General features: G+C 35.6%; 1 protein-coding gene across 3 annotated transcripts in view; it reads left to right on the top strand.

The window, feature by feature from the left end:
- Window positions 1-9,040, top strand: part of LOC106083231 (partitioning defective 3 homolog) — a 236,043-nt gene extending 227,003 nt beyond the window's left edge. For 2 of the 3 annotated variants that reach the window (XM_013246138.2, XM_013246137.2), the window contains 4 exons: window positions 52-665; window positions 735-1,215; window positions 1,890-1,988; window positions 7,881-9,040. In XM_013246138.2, the coding sequence (XP_013101592.2) occupies window positions 52-665; window positions 735-1,215; window positions 1,890-1,988; window positions 7,881-8,535 (1,849 nt within the window). In that variant the 3' untranslated portion in view covers window positions 8,536-9,040. The remainder of the gene's footprint in view (window positions 1-51; window positions 666-734; window positions 1,216-1,889; window positions 1,989-7,880) is intronic. The other variant, XM_013246139.2, reaches the window with a different exon arrangement.
- The last annotated feature ends 7,193 nt before the right edge of the window (window positions 9,041-16,233 follow it).

Below are 16,233 nucleotides of genomic sequence, written 5' to 3'. Positions count from 1 at the left end.
AACAATAAAGGGTTTTTTATACATTTTATTATCATTTTATTATCTTTTTAGCACGTTACCCCATCGCCCTAACGAATCTTTAGCCTCCACCATTACCAACAACACTTCGGGCTCAAATGCCACCCCTCAACCAGGTGGTGGGCCGCAAAACTTTGATGCCACCTATTCATCACAGCTAAGTCTCGAAACAAATTCTGGAGTCGAACACTTTAGCCGTGATGCCTTAGGTCGACGTTCCATATCGGAAAAACATCATGCGGCCCTGGATGCCCGAGAAACGGGCACCTATCAACGTAATAAGAAATTGCGTGAGGAACGAGAACGAAGAGTGGCTCAAACCAAATCGGCTGTTTATGGTTCTATGGAATCATTAACAGCAAGAATTGCTGAGGCCAATGCCCGCATACCAGGCTATAAACATGCCAAAACCAATTCGGGCATAGAACAGCAACATATGCAGGCGGAGTCTAGGGATCAAGTGGGTGATTTGGGACCATCGCTGGGTCTGAAGAAATCCTCATCGCTGGAATCTCTGCAGACCATGGTGCAAGAGATACAAATGTCCGATGAGCCTAGAGGAGGTCCCACCACCTTACGGGCCCCACGTGGTCGAGGGCGTGAAGAGAGTCTGAGGGCAGCGGTATCCAGTGATCATGATGTTAAGAGTAAGTATGGCCTTAATATTTTCTGAAAGTTTTAGAGTTATGTGGTTTTCTATATTCCTACTCTTATAGAAGCCCGTCAAACTTGGCTTTTGGAAGATGGCGACCCCTCTGAAGGTGGCTTTAATCAACGCAATGGTCCCTGCCAATCATCCCTTAATGATGGCAAACAAAAGTCCCGCGCCAAGAAGCCTGGCATTTTGCGAGGCATTGGCTATATGTTTCGTTTTGGCAAAAATCGCAAAGATGGTGTAGCGCCTGTGGAAAATCATCCTCCCGTGACCAATAATGCAGCAAATGAAAGAACACCTGCCAATAATCAAATACCATCAGCTGCCTTGGCGGCTATGGAGCGCAATGCCAAATTGGCACCACCAGCCTACCAACCTCCGCCGCCATTGCCACCAGCCAATGCCAATGGCACAGGTGGGGCGCATAGTGATGCTATGGCAGCTGCCATGGCTGCTGGTATCCATCAAAACGATATCTTTAATCATCGCTATCAACACTATTCGAATTATGAAGAGTTACACAATCATCATCAACAAATTAGGTGAGAGGGCGTTTAGTTATTTATAGCATTCTAAGAAAAGCAAAACCTTACATATCCCAAACCTAGCAACATTTTCTTATACAAAAAAAAAAAACTCACAAAAGAAATGATACAAGGTTGAGGTAATAGGCCAAATAATGATTTGCACTTCTAAGAACTAACATCCACAACAACAACAGCATCAACATCATCATAAGCACCATATAACCCAAAATTCATCATAAACCAAATAACCACAACATCACCATCAATTATTTCTATAAAAAATAGAAAATTTGTTAATAATTTCCTTATTTTACCAACAAAAACTAACCTCACCCTCATTCCAAATACCATATCAGCATAAAGAGGGACTCATTTATCTATCGATAATGGTACCCATCAAACAACCTTTAAGGGTTTTTTTTATAAATTTTGTTGACTACTTTCTTTTTTCTCTCTCTTTCTTAACGCATTTCGCAAATTTCTCAATTTTTATTCACCACATTCCCTCCCACCCCTCCCCTATTTAATGAAATTATTTTTAAAACTTATTATGAATTGTATAAAATTTTTCCCCACCAAAAATTTGCATAATACAAACACCCTCACATGAAACATATACTTATGCTCACCAAAAAAAAACACATCCACACACACACACACACACACATCAATACTCACAAAACTAATAGCGATGATAACTGCTCAAATAGTGATGTTTTATCGGAATCAACCTTAGAATGCATGCGACAACAAGTGCTTTGGCAACGTCTTAAAGTCGAAGCGGAAAGGTAACTTAAACCCACATTTTTCAATCATCATTTTATAGATTTTTCCAATTTTAGTTAGTTTTTCTTGCAAACGCTTCGATTTAGTTTGTTTTTTTTCCCTAATGTTTGTTGCCTTTTTTATTTAAGAATGATTTTTTTAGATAATAGTTTGCGCTTTTATAAAACTTGCATGAATAGTTGCTGTGTCGAACTTTTTTCTTAGTGTATTAAATAACGTGAAATTTTTTAATGAAATCTATATACGATACAATATATAAATAATTTTGACAAGGAATAAGCTAAGAAAGAAGAAGAAGAAAAATTGCAACAAATTTTTGTTGCAATTCACTGAGAAAGAGAGAGAGACACACTTCTCTCTGATGGTGTAATGCACACACACACACACACACAAAACCACATGTGGTCTTGACACTCAACAGAATCAAGCAGACAAGAGATAGAACACAATAAACTACTACAACAACAACAACCACATGTGTGTTCGTTGTTTACGCTAGTGGTTTACATGCATATGAAAAAGCGGATATTTCGACTTTCTTCGATCATAGAAAAATCTTTAATAAATTAAAAAAAAAAGCTCTGCATAAGGAACGATGACGATGCTGGCTGGTATCGTGTCCGATACAGACTAATTGCCTTCGGGGATTAACGCTCAATTGAAATGTATCGTTGTGCGCTAAAAAAGGTTAGTGAGATCTGGCCAGGTGCAGCACTAGATTTTTAGTAAAGAAGGAAGATATTCCTTCTCTATCAATGGCGCATCCTGGGATACCAAGGATTCCCTCAGATCCTAAATCGATACTTGGAAGACTAAGGGAATGTAATCCCAATCTTTCAACCACCGACTGGAAGATAGGTAGATTGGATGAGGCTGATGGTGACCGGAGACATGCAGTACTTGTACTAAACTCCGGCTGTTTCGCAGACCTCAACATGTCTGAAGGGGTTGTAACCTACGGATTCAACAAGTTGAACCTAAAGGTCAATAGAAGCGGTTGGGTTGGGGAATCAGGAGACGAATCAGCATTTATTGTTTAACACTTGCCTAAGAAACTATCGATCACATCGCTAATGTCTGGCGCATGGAGACTGAAAATTCCCCTGCCACAATCGAGACAGTAGGGGATGACATCGAATCGGGACCCAACAAGCCCGGTGTGGGTGGCTCACCCAGTTGCACTGGGCTCAAGGTGTGCGCCAGCGGGGAAGCACGGAACTCAGCAAGTACTTTGACAGCAGCAGCTACTGAAGCATCTAAGGAGGAATCTTCCACACCGTCCACACCAAGTGTCCAGTGTCCTGAGGAAGAGTGCTTCCACAGCTTTTTCACCTGCGTTTGGATGCGTACGAAAGCTCATCATGACAACATCTAACGAATCTTAGGAGAATGAACTCCTGATGGAATCAAAAGACGAGGCTAATAAAACAGTGGCGGAAGTTCTGAATCCTGACTATTGTCCGGTTTCTACAGATAAATCTCCACCACTGTAAGGCCGCTTAAGTGGCACTAAAGGTCCTCTTGATGGCAGGGGGATTTGATGTGGTTCTTATCCAGGAACCATATGTATGTGGAGGAATGGTTCGTGGACTATAGTTAGGTTAGGTTGAGAAGACGGTGCAGATATTAATCCGCCCCATGCTACTATAGACATACACCTAAGCCAGTAATCGGCTTGTTGTGTGTTCTAAAAACTATAAAGAAACCTCTAAAAAGAAAATTTTAAGTTTGGAATTCCGTGTTACTTACAAAATCCTTAATTTTTTTCCATACCACACCCCTAAGTTGGTTCAAAGACATCATCTGCCCCGCAGTGATAGCATATGTACACTTGCCGCACCGATTTTACATAAGTGAGCTCGTAGTCCTATGTGACACGTTATGATACCAAAAGCTATACTGACCTCCTTCTTACTTCCTCTCAGTAACAGCCTCGACTTCTCACGATCCGGATCACTCCATAGGATTTTCGCCGTCCTACCGACCGTTTCGCTGTTACACAGTGTTACATGCGCGTTTGTCGCCTACTCCCTAAAATCGGAGTTCGTCGACCCGAAAGGCTTCGGGTTAACCAAGTTTATCGCCGGCAGTACTATAGCCTTCACTGCCAAATCGTCTGCCCTTTCATTCCCCCTTACACCGTTATGGCCCGGCACCCAAACAATGCGGATTGTGCCAACCTCAGAGAAGGCGTTAATCTCCTTACACTGCAAGACTGTTCGTGACCTTACCGTCCTGCTTATTATTGCCCTTGTGGCCATTTTACTGTCGGTAAAGATGTTCACATTCGACGACCTCGCGTTAGTACCACACCACCTCACGCGTGATCGCCCGGATCGCCTGACAATTATACGGTCCTGCAGTCTAAAACAGATCTCAGTCCATGGGTTCCCAATGTAGACTACCAGGCCCACTATGTCTCCTAGCTTTGATCTATCAGTGTAACATGATCTTCCAGATGGCAATACTAGGGTTCCTCCAGTCCAAGACTGTGCCACTCATTCGACCTCAAGTTTCGTCTCAGGTATCCGATCAAAAACCTCTTCCCTTCCTTCCAGGTTTCCTATTGTAGCCTCGATTATACCGCGATGGTATGAGCTGCTCTCATCCTCAATTCATTCTTCCATCGCCTTATGACTGATAGCCGCAGTTGCTGCCGCACTTTTAATCTGTATGTCTATGTTTCGGATATATAGAATAGTCTCCATTGCCCTAGTGGGCGTGGACCTCATCGCTCCGCCTATGCCAAGACAACATGTTCTCTGAACTCGTTGTATGGTCCTTATGTTGCACTTTTTCTCCATAGCAGTCCACCAAACTACTGAGGCGTAAGTAAGTATTGGTCTAATCTCGCTCCTGTAGAGCCAGTGGACTATCCTCGGATTCAGGCCCCATTTCAAGCCTACGGCCCGTCTACATAGTGCCCAACATCTGTGAGCCTTCTCAGTACGCCGCCGAATGTGACACTTCCAATTAAGTTTCCTATCTAAGATCACTCTAAAGTATTTGACCTTGTCAGATATCGAAATTGTTTTATTGAGAAAAAGTGCGGGTCAATTTGGCCCACTTTTCTCTTCCAGGCATATTTCTGTCTTTTCTGGATTAACATTGAGACCCCTGGGTCTAGCCCAGTCATATGCCATATGCAAGACTCTTTCGGCCCTTCTACATAGCTGGTTCAGATCCTTACCCCTAAGAAGGAGTATAACATAGTCTGCATAGCAGACGAGTTCAAATCCCTCCTCAGTCAGCATCCGTAATAGGTTATTATTAAACGCGCCCTCGATGTCAATGCAAACCGCCAATGTGTACGTCTTGGCACAACCTCGTGCAGGGCAGTCTCCACCGACCTTCATTTGACATAGGCATGCTGTTTGTATTTAAACAGTTCGCTGGATGTCCTACTCTTCATCATGGTATCTACAATGCGTTCCATGGTTTTGAGTAGAAAGAACGTAAGGCTTATAGGCCTGTAGGCCTTCGGTGTCGCATAACTTGCCTTGCCAGGCTTTCGGAGTATAAGCAAGTGCTAGGCACTCTGTGAAAATAGTTTCCAGATGAGGCGCCAGATATTCGGCCTCCTTTTGTAGTAATGCCAGGAATATTCCATCAGGTCCGGGTGACTTAAATGGTTTGAAGCTTCTCAAGGTTTCCTTGACCATAAATTCCGTTATGATAAACCTTCGATCAACATCATTATTCCAAGATTCCGTTGTTTCCCGTCGTATCCTGTGGAAAATGCGTTTTCATCAAAAGCCTCAACATGTCCTGCGTTGTTTCTGCTTTTACTCCCATGTCGTCTACCAACGTTTCAGTTTGGACATGGGTTTTTGAGAGAAACTTTTTTTCATCTTGGCGGCGTCATTAATGCTATCGATCTGTTGGCGGAAAAGCTTCTAGGAGGCACGTTATGCCGCTTTGAGCCGTGTGTAATACACATCCCAATAAACATCAGCTTTTTTGCGATGTTCTCTGTTAAAAAGTCTGCGGACCTTTTTCCCAGTATTGCAAATCTCCCCGGTCATCCAGGGTTTTTCTTGGGCTGGTTTCCTTTTCCGAAGAGTACAGCGATCTTCGAAAGACCCCACCAGTACTATTGTAATCCAGTTGAAATTTTCGTCAATGTCTTCTTTGCATGGACAATCTTGATAAAGCTCCCATATAAACCGATCTCCCGATTTGTCGACTTGAGTCTCTGGAAACAGCAATTTTGCTTGTAGTATTCTGTAACGACTTCCAACAGCCGTGCCTGATTAAGCTGCCATATAAACCGATCTTTCGTTTATCCATGTTCGGTCCCTTTAATTTAATGTTTAATTTCTGCCTGGTTTGGCAAAAATTTGGTCTCTATGTACCAATATTATGCCTAATTTATTAGTATTATTATACCCACCACCATGGGATGGGGCGTATACTAATCTAGTCATTCCGATTGTAACACCTCGAAATATTGATCTAGGACCCCACAAAGTACATATATATACTTGATCGTCTCGACATTCTGAGTTGAACTAGCCATGTCTGTCCGTCCGTCTGTCGAAATCACGATATCGGTCGAACGCTTAAAGCTAGCCGCTTGAAATTTTGCACAGATATGAAATATTGATGTAGTTCGTTGGGGATTGCAAATGGGCCATATCGGTTCAGATTTGGATATAGCTCCCATATAAACCGATCTCCCGTTTTGATTTTTTGAGCCTCTGGAAGCCGCAATTTTCATCCGATTTGGCTGAAATTTTGCATGTGGTATTCTGTTATGATCTTCAACAATTGTGCCAAGTAAGGTTCAAATAGGTCTATAATCTGATATAGCTCCCATCTAAAACGATCTCCCGATTTGACTTCTTGAGCCCCTGGAAGTCTCTATTTTAATGCGATTTGGCTGAAATTTGGCACACAGTGTTCTTTGGCGACTTTCAACAATTGTGCCAAATACGGTCCAAATCGGTCAAGAACCTGATATAGCTCCCATATAAACCTATCACCCGACTTGACTTCTTGAGCCCTTATAATTCGCAATTTTTGTCCGATTTGGCTGAAATTTGGCACACAGTGTTCTTTGGCGACTTTCAACAACTGTGCCAAATACGGTCCAAATCGGTCAAGAGCTTGATATAGCTCCCATAGAAACCGATCTCCCGATTTGACTTCTTGAGCCATTACAAGCCGCGATTTTTGTCCAATTTGGCTGAAATTTTGCATATAGTGTTCTGTTATGACTCTCAACAACTGTGCCAAATACGGCTCACATCGATCTATAAACAGTATAGCTACCATATTGTAGAAGAATCCATGGGGGTGTGATCCCAAGATTCGGCCCGGCCGAACTAAGCACGCTTTTACTTGTTTTTTAAATTTTTTAGCAGAGCCCATGGCAGTGGGTTCCCAAGATTTTGCCAACTGAACTTAGCACGTTTTAACTTGTTTTATAATGCGTTTTGAGAGTTATTCAAGCAAAAACTCGAACTCAATGCTAAGGAACCATTAAATATTTTTTTTTAGTTTTTCTTTACTAGAGTTGAATGCATTCTAAGTTGTTATTAAGAAAAAATAAACATTATTTTTTTGCAGTTTTATCTTTTTTTCTTTTAAAGTTTAAACCCTATGACTGTGCTTTGCTTTAGATAATGAAATTGCCATTACTTTCTGCCAATACTACTACTGCTACTTCTCAACATCTGAATCTCATCTTCTTTTATATAAATATGCATATGGAAAATCATTAAAATATACAAATTTATATTATCTCCTCTTTATTTACATGAAAATCGCCATTGCTTATTTATTTAATAAATATATATGAATATCTATATGGATTTGGTGGGTGCGCTTATGGATGGCTGGGACTGCTCTCGCTCTTTCTATGTTGTTACTATGTAAATATCTGTAAACAGTCGACGTCATCAACATTATCACTCTCAACGCAGCGCGCGCTCGCAGGACATCAATATGCAACAATATGCGCATAGCAATCATAATCACAACCACCCCATGAATCACCATGCCAGCAATAATGGCAAGACACCCAGTTTGCGTTCTTCAAATCCCAACTATTACGATTATGAGACGGCACAACATAATTTAAGTCAAACATCGACGGCGAATGGCAATACATCACTCAATGGTAGTTTTCAACATCGCACGGGAAGCATAAAACAACATAATAATGGTCATATAACGGTCAATGCTGCGCAGCAACAACATTCCCAACACTCGCCGGCTCCATCCAATGGTACACAGGCGCAGGCTCATTGGAAGACAGCAGCCATGAATGGCTTTTCGCCGGCCTCCCTCAACAGCAGTGCTCGCTCGCGAGGCCCCTTTGTGACCCATGTGACTTTGGGCCCCTCATCGAATAGCAATAACATAGCTGCCGGGCAGCAACAGCCAACATATCAAACGGTTCAAAAGCATCATCATAATCTGCAGCATCAACAGCAGCAACAGCAGCAGCAGCAACAACATGGCCATAGCTCCCAATATGCAAGTGTGGGCGGTGGCCTGGCTGGTCCCCAGCAGCACACAACGGCCACCGCATCAAAAGTGTGACTATAGGCAAACGTTCTTCGCCAGTGTCTGGGCGAAGACGTTGTGGTACGTGGTATAAGCAGCAAAACGAAAATAACAACCTCTACTTCATCAACGAGCAAAAGTAAAATGAAAACAGCAATTCCTTGTACCTCAGCAGAGGCAGCAGCATTAGCGGTGGGGGGATGTGCTGGAGCAAAAGGTAGGGAGAACACTGAACAAGTTGAGAAAAAAGAACAATTCAAGGATTTGCCTGGAGGCCAAACAACGCCCATAACGTCTAGAGAGGGAAACGGTGACGATGACGAAGAGGATGAGGATATAGTGGAAATTTTCTATTTTGCCACCGAATGTTGAAAACTTTGTATAACACTCTCTCACCTTATTCTCTCTCGCTCTCTCTCTCTCTCACACTCTCTGAGTCTCGTATGAGAACAACGAAACCCCTAAGGGAGGTATGGGTAAAAGGATCAAATGTTTAAGTTAAAAATGTTTTGTGGTGAGATTGTTTTATTTTCTTAATTATTTTTTTTTTTTCTATATATATATATATATGTATGTATTATAAAAACAACAACAAATATTTGTGTAATTTTCCTGTGTATAGATCAAAATTATTGTTACGAACAACAAATTATTATTATAAACATTTTTCACTATTATAGTTGGCAAGGCATACACAGTTGTCTTAAAAGTTACCCTGAAAACTCAACTATTTTTTTTATATATACAAAAAACAAGTGCAAATTTATTTTTTTGCTAATCTTAAATTTTCATTCAATACAAGTGATACTTACAAAAACAAGTAAAAGACAAACTAAAATTATTGCTAAATACTAAGACTTGTAAAAAAATTATTAAAATTTTTAAATTTAACTAAAACAAGAGAACATTAGTGTACATGTATTGAAAAGAGACTGTTACAAATTTATTGAAAATATATTATAAATATAATAATTTTCTAAAAATGAGGTGAATACAAATTTAGCCTTTGAGTTGGAATAACTCAGTTTTGTTAACATTTTTCGAGAAAATAATTGATTTTGTTTAAATTTTTGGAAAAATTATATAAATACAGTCGAATCCGCTTACTTGAGAACAGCAAAATATGGAAAATTTGTTTCAATTAACCGATGTTTTCAATGAAGCAGAGTTGGTATCCCTAAAATGTGATTTTGTTTGCTTTTCAGCGGAGTAAAAAGGAAGCGGAGTTGATATCCTTGAAATGGGATTTTTTTGCTTTTCAGCGGAGTTAAAAAAAATTATGCTGCATCTCAGGTTGATAGCCCTGAGATGCAGCATAATTTGTTGTTGTTGTTCTTGTACTATTTGTTGTACACTGAGGCGGCAACCCTTGCCGGTGAATGATTCCATCGGTTCAATACGGTACGTACAACCTCGCTGCCATGGGATTAGTTGTTGTTGTGTTATACCAGTTTGTTGTACACTGAGGCGGCAGCCTTTGCCAATGAATGATTCCATCGGTTCAATCTGGTACGTACAACCAGCTGCCATGGGATTGAGCATAATTTGTCTATCAATTAAGCGATTTATTCAATTAAAAGGTTTTCAATTATACGGATTCGACTGGATTTCTTAAAATCATGCCAATTAAAAAATGTAGAAAAATTTACAAAAATAAAAGAACCCTCTATTTCTCAATGGGGTATTCATGGGGACATATTAAATGATTAAAAACCTCACTAAAATCTAAAAAATTATCTTTTTTAATTTTTTTGAATATTCAAATTTATTTCAAATTAAAAAAAGGAAACATTTAAATTTGTTTACAATTTATTAACTATGCCATGAAAAATCAATAATAATAATATTAAAATTTAAATTTGGTGATTGTGAAATCCCAAAATCTTGAGAGAACATGATTACAAATCCTCTAAAATTGATCCCAATGAAAGCCATTTTATATGTGGGTGAAAATAAATAATTTTTTTTTTTATAAAAAGTTTTGTTACAAATGAGAGAATATGATTACAAATCCTCTAAAATTGATCCCAATGAAAGCCATTTTGTATGTGGGTGAAAATAAATAGTTTTTTTTATACAAATTTTTGCTACAAATGAGTACCCGCAAATTTAAATTTTTCATAAATGTATTTTTTTTATACATTACACCTTCCGTATAAGTAACAGTGTTTCTTTGTGTAAGTGGGTGAAAATAAATAATTTTTTCTAAGAACAAATTTTTGTTACAAATGAGTATCGGCAAATTTAATTTTTTTGAAAAATGTTTGCTTTTTATACATAACACCATCCGGATAAGAGGCTAGTAGTGTTTCTTTATGTATGTGGGTGAAAATAAATAATTTTTTCTAAGAACAAATTTTTGATGCAAATAAGTATCTGCAAATTTTAAATTTTCGAAAATGTTTTTTTATACATTATGCCATCCGAATAAGTGGTTAACAGTGTTTCTTTGTCCTTTACCCAAGTGCTGTCTGCAAAAGATTAGAAGATTTTGTTTCTGTTATTTGCCTTATGACAGATTGCTAAACAAGGCTGACTAGAAGAGTCGAGTCGAGGGTCACGCCTTGTACCTTCGGGTGATTTATTGTCGGATAGGGCTATATGTCGCCCTATTTGGATTTGTCGTTTTGTTTGAATTGGAGTTCCATATAATCCCAAACGGACTATATGCCCATATAAAATTTGGATGCCAGTTTTGTACTCTACTCCTAAATACTTTTCTTTGCAAAAGTGTAGTTTTAGTGCCATTTCTTTTGCAAAGGTTTAATTTTTTTACCCTTTCATTTGAGAAAGGACAATTTTTGTATTCTTTTATTTGGAAAATGGTAGTTTTCGTGCCGTTTCCTTTGGGAAAGGGAAGTTTTAGTACCCTTTCCTTTGGGAAAAGGTAGTTTTAGTACCCTTCCTTTGGGAAAGGATAGTTTTCATACCTTTTCCTTTGGGAAAAGGTAGTTTGCGTACCCTTTTCTTTGGGAAAGGGTAGTTTTCATACCCTTTTCTTTGAGAAAGGGAAGTTTTCGTACCCTTTTCTTTGGGAAAACATAGTTTTCGTGCCCTCTTGTATGAGAAAGAGTAGTTTTCGTACCCTTTCCTTTGGGAAAGGCTAGTTTTCGTACCTTTTCCTTTATGAAAGGGTAGCTTTTATACCCTTTCCTTTGGGAAAGGGTAGCTTTCGTACCTTTTCCTTTAGGAAAGGGTAGTTTTCGTACTCTTTTCTTTGGAAAACGGTAGTTTTCATACCTTTTTCTTTGAGAAAGGGAAGTTTTCGTACCCTTTTCTTTGGGAAAACATAGTTTTCGTGCCCTCTTGTATGAGAAAGAGTAGTTTTCGTACCCTTTTCTTTAGGAAAGGGTAGTTTTCGTACTCTTTTCTTTGGAAAAGGGTAGTTTTCATACCGTTTTCTTTGAGAAAGGGAAGTTTTCGTACCCTTTTCTTTGGGAAAACATAGTTTTCGTGCCCTCTTGTATGAGAAAGAGTAGTTTTCGTACCCTTTCCTTTGGGAAAAAGTTGTTTTCCTTCCCTTTCCTTTGGGAAAATATAGTTTTCCTACACCTTCCTTTGGGATAGGGTAGCTTTCGTACCATTTTCTTTGCGAAAAGATAGTTTTCCTATACCTTCCTTTGGGAAAGAGTAGTTTTCGTACCCTTTTATTTGGGAAAGGGTAGTTGTCGTACCTTTTCCCTTGGGAAAGGGTAGTTTGCGTACCCTTTTCTTTGCGAAAACATAGTTTTCGTGCCATCTTGTATGAGAAAGAGTAGTTTTCGCACCTTTTCCTTTGGGAAAGGCTAGTTTTCGTACCCCTTCCTTTGGGAAAGAGTTGTTTTCGTACCCTTTCTTTTGGGAAAGAGTTGTTTTCGCACCCTTATCTTTGGGTAAGGGTAGCTTTCATACCGTCTCCTTTGGGAAAGGATACTTTTCGTGCCCTTTCCTTTGGGAAATGGTAGTTTTCGTACCCTTGTCTATGAGAAAGAGTAGTCTTCGCACACTTTCCTTTGGGAAAGGGTAGGTTGTTTTCATTCCCTGCCCTTTGGGAAAAGATTGTTTTCGTACACTTTCCTTTGGGAATGAGAAGTTTTCGCACGTTTTCCTTTTAGAAAGGGTAGTTTTCGTACCCTTTCTATTGGGAATGGGTACCCTTTCTTCTAATGATGTACAGTTTTCGTATCCTTTTTGTGTGATTTGAAAGTTTGTCAAAATTTAAGCAAAAGATTAGTGCAAATACATACAATCTCTGTGGATGTTTTAGGGAATAATTAAAATTTTTCTTGCATTGAAACATAAATTTTTCCAAAAAAAAAAACATTTTTCTAAAACAATTTAAAAAAATTATTTTTCCCAAAATTTTTTTTAACAAGTTTTTTCTTAGTAAATTAATACAAGAAAGATAAATAAAAAAAAAATTAAATTTTTTTTTAAATAATTTCTATTTAAAAATATTTGTTTTTTTATTTATTTTTTTTTTTATTTTCTTTTTAAATATTTTTTTCTTTAATAAATAATGTAACAAAAAATAAAAAAATAATGTTTCAATATTTTTTTGTAAATTCACCCACATACAAATTTATATATATACATTTACATATACATTTTTCCAAAAAAAAATTCTATTTTCATAAAACAATTAAAAAAATGGGTTTTCAATTTTTTTTTTATAATTCAAAAAATTGTGTTTAAAAATATTTAAAAAACAGAAATATTAAAAAAAATTGTTATTTAAAAAAAAAAATTCTAGAAAATAATAATTAAAACAAAAAATTTTTATACATATTCTCTTTATTTTTTTTTAATTTTTTTTTTATTTTTTTTTAAATAATTTTGTTTAAATTTTTTTTTTTCAAAAAATTTTTCTTTGTTTATGTAATGTTGACTTGTTTTAAACTTTCTTAAATTTTTGTTGCATCGTATCGGCTATAGGTCCATGAAAACACCAATATTTAAAGATTTTTCTTTTATTTCTTTTCAATATTTCGGTAAACTCCGTCTACCATTTTCAAGGGTTTTATGAGTTGTTGGCCATAGTTCGTGTAACAACTCATAAAATCCTTAAAAATGGTAGACGGAGTTTACCGAAATATTGAAAAGAAAAAAAAACTTGAAACATTGGTGTTTTCATGGACCTATAGCCGATATGATACAACAAAAATTGAAGAAATTTGAAAACAGGTCAACAAAACATAAACAAAAAAAAAATTTTTTAACAAAATTATTTTTTAAACAAAATTATTTTTTTTTTTAATTATTTATTTAAAAAAAAATTGGTTTTCAAAATAAATAAAAAGAAACATTTAAAAAAAAAGTTCTTTAAAAAATAATTTATTAAAAAAAAATTAACAAAATTATTTTTTAAACAAAATTATTTTTTTTTAATTATTTATTAAAAAATATATATAAAAAAAATTGTTTTTAAAATAAATAATTTAAATAAAAACACATTAAAAAAAAAAAGTTATTTAAAAAATAATTTTTTTAATTATTATTTTTTTAGAATTTTTTTTCATTTCACCCACATACTACAAATTTATATATTTATAATATATTTTCAATATCATTTAGATAACTTTAAGAATGAACACTCCTTCCTTTGTTAAATAAGAAAGTATTAAACAAAATTATAACTACAATTTTACCGCCCATAGAAAATTAAAAAAAAAAAACACTAAAAATATTTGACCTTAAAAATGTTATAAACAAAATTATACACAAACCAAAATAAATTAAAAAAATATATATTAATATTTATATATATAAAAACTAAAGGAAAATTTACGAATAAATAAAGAAACCTAATTTATACACAGAATGATTAACACAAACATACATACACCCAAAACAACAATTACTGCAAAAAAAATATTTTTCTAACAAAAAATAACAACAAATTTGCTGCAGAAAACAAAGTAAAATAATCTCTTGGCTTATGATGGAAAACTATATTTACTATTTGAGAGAAAATCATGAAAATGCATATGAATCGAAACGAAAATAAAACTGAAAACTGTGATTTTAAAAACTACTAAAAACAGAAGACAGAAGAAACAACAGGAAACAGTTGGTATAGAGAAAAAAAAATACAAACGAATAAATAAAAAAACAAGAAAACTAACAAAAACCCTTAAAAACTTAGAACCACGAATGCAATTGCTACATTCCAAATTAGTTATAGAATAAGAAAAGACAAAGTATATATGTATAATACAAATACATACATATACACTTTATTTCTAATACAAAAAACAAACAACTACGAATATTTAGTTTAATGAGAGATTTATAAAACAACTAAAAAAATAAAACTTATACTTAAGCTATTTGTCGAATTGATACAAATTAATTTAAAAGAAAAAAAAAACAACAAAAACAAAATAAATATTGAAGCTTACAAAATAAAGAGTAGGAATTATTTGCTTTTAAAGTCTTACAATGGTATTTACAAAACTTAATGTAGATTTGTAAAAAGGTTTATTAGACAGTTTTACTTTATAGAATTGTCGAATAAACCCATTTTAAGGCTTCATTAGGTTTTGTGAATACGGTCGTTATAATAATGTGTTGCAAATTTTTGTTTTTTTTTTAAACAAAAATTACAAACAACTAACAAATTAAAGCAGCAATATTTACTGCTCTCTTTTGTTTTTACAACTTATTGTAACAATGAAATTTATATTAAATTTATAAATCTCTGTATTTCCTTACTAATAATACACATTTGTTTTAATATGTTTATTTACCTTTTTTATTTTTATTTTATTGTTTTTTACAACTTGAATGTCTGTTTTCGTTTATTTGTGTGTAAATAGTTAATTTGTTTTTTGTTTTCATTTTCTTTTTGTTTTTAACCTTGTCCTCCATTGACTAAATCTTGTAATTTTTTTGTCGTTCATTATTAGCTATATATTCATGTTTTGTCATACTACCTACTTAACCGTTTTTTTACATCTTTTGCATATTTTTGTACAATTTAATATTTAGTCTTAATTGAAGAATCACACGTTTGTCCCATACCTACATACATACATTGATTAACTATACGTACACCTAAGTGTATCATTTATGTTTAAAGTGTGAAAAACAAAAGAAACGAAATAATATAATTTTTTTCCTTAAGTTATAAAGCGAAATAAAATAAAAAAAATCAAAAAATTAATTTAGAGGAAAGTTTTTTATTTTTTTTCCAAAAAAAACAAACAAAGTGAAATAACGTGAAGATCAGATGTACCGAATTTAATGCTACACCTAATGCCTTTGGTTAGCATGCTGAGTATATGGAAAGAACATTTAACCCAACTGCTAGTGTCCGACTTTGGCGGCGAAGAGCATACCGCGGAACCAATCCATGATGATGGTATAGAATGTTTACCTCCTAGTCAGAATGAGGTCCAAAAAGGCAGCAGGAGCCGACGGGTTACCCGCTGAACTATTTAAAACCAGAGACGACACGCTGATAAGGCATATGCATCAGCTTAGCTGTGCAATCAGGCTAGAAGAACGCATACATGATGATTGGTGAACAGATGAGATTTTTATGGGAACCTACATAGAGCTACTTTCCAAGAAAAATATGTATGTTCAAATAATAAGATCACTTTTGAATGAAACAAAATAATATAATTTTTTTTCCTAAAGCGAAATAAAATAAAACAAATCATAAAATTAATTTAGAGGAAACTGTTTTATTTTTTCAACAAAACAAACAAAGTGAAATAGTGTAAAGATCAGATATACTGAATTTAATGA

The sequence above is a fragment of the Stomoxys calcitrans genome, chromosome 4 (genome assembly GCF_963082655.1).
Source record: "Stomoxys calcitrans chromosome 4, idStoCalc2.1, whole genome shotgun sequence".
NCBI classification, from domain to species: Eukaryota; Metazoa; Arthropoda; class Insecta; order Diptera; family Muscidae; genus Stomoxys; species Stomoxys calcitrans.
The sequence above is the reverse complement of the archived record's forward strand: the minus strand, read 5'-3'. Positions and strand labels throughout refer to the sequence as shown.